The following is an 8,344-nucleotide window of genomic DNA, read 5'->3' as shown; positions in this document are numbered from 1 at the left end:
GAGACCCAGACCTGAAATGGTATAATCATGCCCAATTAGTGTGTTTGCCAAAGAGCCTGTGTCCATCGATTCTTTATTTGTTATGATCAATTCCGGCATCTGAAACTCTGTATATAGTTACTTTGCGATCATAATTTATTCACGATTGAAGCGGATTAAATTTGCTTTTACGGAATAATACCTATTTGTGTGCAAAGAAGTAGAAGAAATTTGCCGATTTCAAATGATCCAGTGAAAAATCAAAATGACCCAGACAACATCTTTGATATGCCGGTAAAATGAAAATACAGAGTATGCCGATAATCTGAAACAAACACGTCCAAGAGCACAAAAGGATCCTAAAAAGTAGTATATGAGATAATGGCCTAATAGACAAGCTCATGAGGCTTCATGCCTGCCTTCAGCGAGAACCTCGCCGCTAAGTATGTCTTCAAGTCTGGGACAGCCTCAATGGACTTTATCAATGATGCATCCACACTCTTCTGTTCATCTTTCCTTCCTTGTGGGAGCACACTCTTTTCCTACAATTTATTGTTTGGAAAAATTTTAAGAGACAACATACAATATTGCAACGGAATCAGGCACAGTGAACATTATTCTCCAACAGTTTACAAGTCGACAATCTGTATAATCTTATCCTTTCATCTCAGGGTATTCCGTTGCATGATAAATATAATACGCAAAATTAGAAGACCGCGATTGCACTGCCACATTGAACTACTTTAAAGTCCATGAAGACAATAGCAATAATGGAAGAGAAGCATGAATTTGTTATGTAAATGAAGAAACAATAAATCTTACCTCTTTCTCGGCCTCAAAAAACTCTCCCTCGCCCTTCTTCTTCTTCTTTTCAACTTCCTTTGCAAAATATTTGTCATCAAACTTTTCTACATTCACCCCAGAAATGTCAACCTTGGTGGAAGTGCCAATCACATAAGATTGATTAACACGTCTCAAGGGAACACCATTAATTTTAAAGGGCCCTGCAATGGATAAAATCAATACTCATGTTAGAAAGAAACTTAACAAGTTTCGTGAAGAAGCATGCAAGCGCCAAAAACTAGAAATACACATTCAATCGTGAAGAATCACGATTGAATGATGCAAGGTGCAGAGATCACATTCTCGAGAAATACACGTCTACATGAATCACACTACACAAATTGATACTCTTTCCCGCAAAATATTCCTCTTTCATGCATCAATCATCGTCCAATAACAATTTTGCTGTGTGATACAGCTTCAGAAGAACAAATCTAACACCACATCACTCACAGTACAAACTACCCTATTTGAACATACCCCACTACAAAATATCCTGTTCAATGGGAGAGGAGCATTCCCCCAAGTGCATAAGCAGGGGGTGGTTTTGCAATATTTTACAACGAAGGGAACCATCATTTCTGCACCAAATTTGACTGATGCTGGCTACAAATCAAGGTTGTTGGCATTTGGCCTAAACAGTACGAGGTTATTACGCATTTAGAAACCTATATTGACTGGCATTCAAGGATTCAAATGTATCAAATGGTCGGAGTGAGTTTATCAAACTTGTTATTCAGAAAATGAAAAAAATACGACATTACTTGTAAAGTAGAACAAAAAATAACAGTAAGAATACAACTATTCAGCTAAAACCGAAAAGAACTCGAAACATAAACACCACAGGAAGTGTTTCATGTAAAACGAAAGAAAATCTCACCAGTAACAAGAAGCAACCCAGATGGAAGCTGCTTAAGAAAAACAACTCTCTTGCCCTTAAACCTCCCAGCCAATATAATCAACACCGTCCCTGCTGTAATACTAGCCCTGCATTCAATCAACCAAATCAAATAATTAAAATTAACCAATAAATTAAACCCATTTTTCTATTTTTTTTTAATTTAAAAAAAAATGAAAAATTTGAGAAAATGGAACCTGAGCTTGGTGGGTTTGGGCTTGCGTTTGTTGACGAGTGGCTTCTTGACGTCGTCAGCGGGGTAGAACTTCGGGGGCTTCTCGGGTGCGGTCTCGGCCGCCGGCTTCGGGTCATGGCATGGGAAAACGCCGCCGTTTTTGGCCTTGATAGCCCAGAGACCACGCTTGTGGTACATTTTGGACCTCGAGAACTTACCCACCCCACGAACCAGATCTGGGTTTCGGGTCTTTCTAGGGTTTCTTGCTTTTGCCGCCATCGCCACTCTCACAGTGTTTCTGTCTGAAACCTGGAGATGGAGAGGTGCGGGTTGAAGTAAAACCCTAACGGCGGTTTAAACATTTAATTGAATTTTTTTTTTCATTGGGCTCACTGGGGAAATGTGGGCTCTTTATCAATCTGGCAAGGCCCAAGCGTTGCCAACCTTTTGCCATCTGATCGGGTCCGATCGACTTAGCATTTTCAATGAAAATGTAAATTGTAAAAGTTAAATTATAACTGATGGATGATGCGGTAATTTCAATTTTTAGAGCTTTGGGAGTATTTTTTTTTTCACCATCCTTTAGTGCGGTATGTGCTTACCACCTTATTTATTATCGTTAGATGAATTTGAATTTCGAGATTCCTATAGTGGATATGCACAAATTTCAAAATTTAAATTCATCTAACAATAATAAATAGGATAAAATGGCAAGAAACTCTCTCCAAAAGCCATCAGGCGTCAAATTTGACAACTAATGTCAATTGATTTAATTTTTTTTTTATCGGGGTGATACAATTCATAATAAATGTTGTATCTTTCAAATATTTCATTGTTTGGACCACAAAGGGATGAAAAAAAATTATAGAAGGACATTTTTAGTTAACTTATTGAGTGTAGCAAAAAATTGCATATAAACGTGAAATTGTGACAAAAGTCATCAAATATCATTTTGATGTTTTACATTTGACATCTTCTTGGACATGCTTTATGTCAAATTTAGAGTTTTTCCAATTAAATTGTCAAATATACATTTTTTTATTAGTATAGAGCTTTAAAAGAGTGTATTTATTTGAAAATTTATTAAAATAAAATTTTTATTAGCTGAAATGCTAGTGGAATAAGGGAGTTACTATTAAACGAATCAAAAAATAAAATTGACGTTGCCTTTTTATTGATGTCAAATTTGACTTTTAATCACAAAGGCTTCAAATTCAACCAGCAAATAACACTTCCGTTAGAAACTTTGAAGGATTTTTTTTATGTCCAATATGCATATTGACATCTCCACCTAGAATTTAACATCCCCTTTAAAGATGCTATTAAATTCAAATATTAGGATGACCAGATGTAATTTTTTCTCTCAAATATTTTTCTTTAGTCATTTAATAGAAGTATTACGTCTTGAAAAGTGCGAGTAAATTGATGGTGGTTCATGCCCACGTTTTGGCATCCGGGAAGACTAACAGACAAACTTGATTACCGCGGATTAAAATGTAAACAATTTGAGGGTCTGCCAAACAGAAAACTTCGAATGAGCAAGGCTAGGACGTTGAACATAACTCTTGTACCTATCAATCAGTTACTTGCCATTTCTAACATAATATGTTTTAAAATGTGATATATGTGGATGACGCATTTGAAGTTATTCTTAGCATTTATGTCGTTTTCTAGGGTCATAAGTAGAAGAATTAGGTGTAAGACTAAACTTATCATAAATATAAGTTAAGAGATTAAGCTCATGAATCACAAATTTATACAAGTATTAAAATCATAATTTGATAAACACAATGACAAACTAACTCGTAAAAACAGTAGAAGAAGAAGCCAAAGCAAACTTCTAAACAATGCACTTCTCCTCTCTTGCAAAACCAAAAGTACTCAAACCAACAATAAGTCTTAGTTCAATATTGAGCGTATGTTTTGTGAGAGCAATGACCACTATTTATAATAGATTAATCCTAATAATTCACATATTAGAATCACCATAGGATACCAACTATGAATCCAAATATATTATGAGTGCATCAGCAAAATAGGCTTCCAGTCTCACAAGGACTATGATAATCTATATTAAATCCTACAAGAATTAGGATAGTTTTAAGTTTTCTAGCAAGACTTTTCTATGTCGATCGAAACATTACGACTAACCATAATATTCAGTTTCATACTCATGTTCTAACATTCTCCCACTTGAGTATGAAACATGTTTGTACCATACTTGACCAATCTCGAAACTACTGAGCACCGGTCAACGTTATACCGTCAAGGACCTAGAAGAGTTTCCTTCCAACCAGGAGGCCAATCACAGCGTGACCCGTGTCGACATCAGAAGCCAATCATAGCGCAACACGTGTTAACATCATAAGCCAATCACAACACGACACGTGTCAATGTCAAAATGAAACTAGAAACTCTCTTCTATAGATAGAGATCATTATCTCATAATATTTCCTAATGTCATTTGTACTAAATCATTCACTTGTACTCACTAAAGGAGAGCTTGAACCTAAGTACTTGTGTAAACCCTTGACAATTAATGAGAACTCCTCTACTCCGTGCACGTAGCCAATCTGGGTGAACCACGTACATCTTGTGTTTGCTTCCCTATCTCTATCAATTTACATACTTATCCATACTAGTGACCGAAGCAATCTAGCGAAGGTCACAAACTTAACACTTTCTGTTGTACCAAAGTCCTCACTGATTTTGTGCATCAACATTTGGCGCCGTCTGTGGGAACAACACTTATTCCTACTCTCTTCAGCTTTGCCAAGCTGATTTCCACCATTCGTACACTCTCTTTTGACCAGGCATCCATCTCCAACATAGGGAGCGAAGGAAGCCACAACACACAGAATGACACCCCTCTTGCACCTAGTGCGAAAAAACGAAAGAAAGAAGGAAAGAGGGTTGCTCTTTAAGCTAAAGTCGATGAGCTAGAAGCTCAAAACAACAAGATAGCAATGAAGAATGAGGTCCTTCAGGAGCAGTATGAGAAGCTCTTTGAGACGCTCCATGAAACTATGCGTACTCAAACACGCGAGCTTGTTGCCCCTGTGGACATCAACCATCATCTGGGTGCCGCCCAACACAGAGGGTCACCTTCCTTCGACATGGGTATCCCTGATGAGGAGCGAGTTAATCATCACAACATTGATCAACATGAGACTTCTCTCAACCCAGCTGTTTTGACCCGAAGCAGGAGAAGTGGAGGAAGACACCTCATTGCAGAAGGGTTGGAGGGATCGAAAGCCGTTTATCGTGATTGCCGAGACTTCCTAAAGTAACATCGAGAGAATCCCCTCCACATATGCTCGAAGATCAATGACCCAAGGGTTTATGAAAGACTCGGTCCCCTCCTACGACCTAGGCCAGCTACCAATCTAGGGAAGGAACGACATGTCCTAGAGGAACATGAAGGTACATGGGACTCAGAGGTATTCCGACAGACTCGCCTTAGAAGTCAGTACGGCGAGTCTAAGGAAAAATCACGCGCCCTTGCTCAAACTTTCCTACTTCCAAGAGGCGATGGAGACTTACGAAAGAAAATCCCAATGGTACATGACTTCACTCAAGACCCCCTTGTCCTACAGCTCCATGAAGAAGTAAATAAGTTGAAGGCTGAACGTCAGGCCGAGATACCTGACTAGAACCAACCCAGGCCTGGCCCTTTCACAAGGAGGATCCTCGACACCCCCTTCAAGCAAAGACAAAACAAAAGCTTGGTCTACAACTCTATACTAGAAGGGAGGACCCAATTGAACACCTTAACCTCTTTGAGTCCACCATGGCATATCGGATGCACACCGACGAAGAGTGATGTCTTCTCTTCCCCTCCACCCTCTCTGTCGGAGCTTTAAATTGGTATTGCCGTCTTCCACCTAAGACAGTAGACTCATTTGAGGAACTGAGGAAACTGTTTGTCTCTCAACACATCTTTTAGACCAATCGCTTGCATTCTGCAGATGACTTGTACACTGTTTGCCAGAAGCCGGACGAGTCACTATAAGAATATGTTGGTCGTTTCAGCCATGAGTATTCTCGCTGCGCTGAGACAGATGACAAGACCGCCCTCAAGGCCTACGTGATTGTTTCTTCAAGTACATGATCAATGCCAACACTTGGAAGACTTACTCTGAGGTGATGGCACATGCTTACAACCATGCCTCCGCCGAGGCAAGGACATATTAAGGGAAACCCCCCACAACCACCCCTTATCAGCAAGTAGGGAGTGGAAGCCAGATCCAACCAAATGAGAAGATCTCAACCTTCCAAACGGCAGCGGTGCCTCCCCCTGCCTTACTTAATACTTTGCCAAGTCAACAGACATACCAATCTCAGGGCAAAAGGAAAGATTTCCATCCTCACCAGTCTTATTTTAGTAAAAGGAGTAAGGGACACTACCGCGATAACCAAGGGTATCGCCATGATAATCCCCGACCTTAGGCAGTCAACACAGTGGGTCAAACACGTATCAGGACAACCCCTACCCTGAGGTATGAGGCATACATACCTTTAAACGCCACATGTGTGGCCATTTACCCCAGTATAGCACACTTGATACCGAAGCCAAAGTCGAGGCACCCGGATTACAAGCCCACGAATAACACGGGCACGTTTTGCTGCTACCACGAGCATAACGGCCATGACGGCGAGAAGTGTATCACATTTTGTGATCATATTGAAGCTTTGGCACGTGAAGGAAAAATTGATCAATTCCTTCTTCACCCTCCAAGGGATAACCGTAACCAACGCCAGGTAAATGTGATATATTCCATAAGTGGTGGCACACCCATATCTAAATCTTCTAATAGGGCCATGAAAAATAGTGAACGAGCTTTAAAGTCTGGCCACTAAGTGTTTCACGTGGAAGACATCAGGGGAGGTAAGTATCAAAAGCCTAACCGAGATCCAATATGTTTCTACCCTGAGGAAGAAAGAGGTATCATCTACCTTCACAACGACCCACTGATCGTGGAAGCTCACATAGCCAACTTTGAAGTACGACGAATCCTGGTAGACACGGGGGCTTCGGTTAATATCATGTTTGCTGAAGCTTTCAGGGCACTTAATGTAGCTGAACACTTGCTCGATCGCTCGATTTCCCCTCTGATAAGCTTCTCCGGTGATATCGTGCAACCTTTGGGGAGCATACACTTACCTTTCACCATTAGTACAGGCCCTTACACAGCTACCATTACCACTAACTTCCTGGTGGTTGATTGCCCAACGGCGTACGATGTCATCTTTGGACGCACATGCATCAATGATCTCAAGGTCATGGTATCCACACATATGTTGTTGATGAAATTTCCAACCCCCTATGGAAATGGTTACATCAATGGAGATCAACTTAGTGCACGATCATGTTACAACACTTCGGTCAAGCAACAGCACCTGTCTGTGCCCAAGGAAACCCTTTCTATACATAACCAAGTCATAAAGACTAGCCCAGACGAAGCCAACTTGGATCTTCACAGTGGCAACAGTCAACCCGACGATCCTCAAGATGACTCTTTCACCCAGCTAGCACAACTCGTTGAAGAGTTGGAGAATGTCTATATCTCAAAAGATTATTCGGATCGCATGGTGAAGATTGGTACCACCTTATCACCACCCATTCGATTGACATTGATCTCTTTTTTACAAGAGAACACTGAGGTATTCGCCTGGTCATACGAGGACATGCCAGACATCTCTCTCGATATAATCTGTTATCGCTTAAGTATTAACCCCAAGACCAAGCCAATGAGACAGAAGCGAAGATCTTGTGACGCTGAACGGTACGAGGTAATAAAGGCAGAAGTTGAAAAACTCAAAGGCATAGGCTTCGTCCGCGAAGTCAATTATCTAACGTGGGTAGCAAATGTTGTCATTGTTAAGAAGAATCCGACCAAGGAAAGTCTCCTGCTCCAAAAGGTCTTATGGAGAATGTGTGTCGATTACACCGACCTAAACAAAGGATGCCCGAAGGATAGCTTTCCTCTTCCTCTCATAGACAGACTTATAGACTCTACGGCAGGGTGTGAACTCCTGAGCTTTATGGATGCTTACTCAGGATACAACCAAATCCTCATGAACCCTCCAGACCAAGAACACACAACCTTCACTACTAACAAGGGACTATATTGCTATAAAGTCATGCCCTTCGGCCTAAAGAATGCAGGAGCGACTTATCAGAGACTGGTCAATTCAATGTTCGTCGAACAGATTGGGAAGAGCATGGAAGTTTACGTTGATGATATGCTAGTCAAAAGCAAACATGCTGACCAACACATCACCAACCTATCTGAAACTTTCACCATTCTGAAGAGGTACCGAATGAGGTTGAACCCCAACAAATGTGCCTTCGGCGTAGGCTTTGGCAAATTCTTAGGCTTCATGATAAGCCAACGAGGCATTGAGGCTAATCCCGAGAAGATCAAAGCAATCCTCGACATGAAGGA

General features: G+C 40.7%; 1 protein-coding gene across 1 annotated transcript; it reads right to left on the bottom strand.

Annotated features, from left to right (window-relative positions):
* Window positions 1–200: 200 nt before the first annotated feature.
* Window positions 201–2,243, bottom strand: LOC126592966 (60S ribosomal protein L6-like). Its single transcript, XM_050258791.1, has 4 exons — window positions 1,918–2,243; window positions 1,703–1,809; window positions 802–983; window positions 201–521 (listed from the first exon to the last, which is right to left on the bottom strand). Exons 1-4 carry the CDS (start codon window positions 2,172–2,174, stop codon window positions 366–368), a joined length of 702 nt encoding a protein of 233 aa, XP_050114748.1. The 5' UTR covers window positions 2,175–2,243; the 3' UTR covers window positions 201–365.
* Window positions 2,244–8,344: the final 6,101 nt, after the last annotated feature.

The sequence above is a fragment of the Malus sylvestris genome, chromosome 12, assembly GCF_916048215.2.
Source record: "Malus sylvestris chromosome 12, drMalSylv7.2, whole genome shotgun sequence".
In the NCBI taxonomy this organism is placed as follows: Eukaryota; Viridiplantae; Streptophyta; class Magnoliopsida; order Rosales; family Rosaceae; genus Malus; species Malus sylvestris.
The sequence above is the reverse complement of the archived record's forward strand: the minus strand, read 5'-3'. Positions and strand labels throughout refer to the sequence as shown.

Bases quoted from the DNA above. Each gene is read 5' to 3' on its own strand.
- LOC126592966 (XM_050258791.1), bottom strand. From the start codon at position 2,174: ATGGCGGCAAAAGCAAGAAACCCTAGAAAGACCCGAAACCCAGATCTG. The intron at 984-1,702 runs GTGAGATTTTCT...TATCCATTGCAG, and splicing joins TGGGTTGCTTCTTGTTACTG to GGCCCTTTAAAATTAATGGT. The intron at 522-801 runs GTAAGATTTATT...AATAAATTGTAG, and splicing joins TTTTTGAGGCCGAGAAAGAG to GAAAAGAGTGTGCTCCCACA.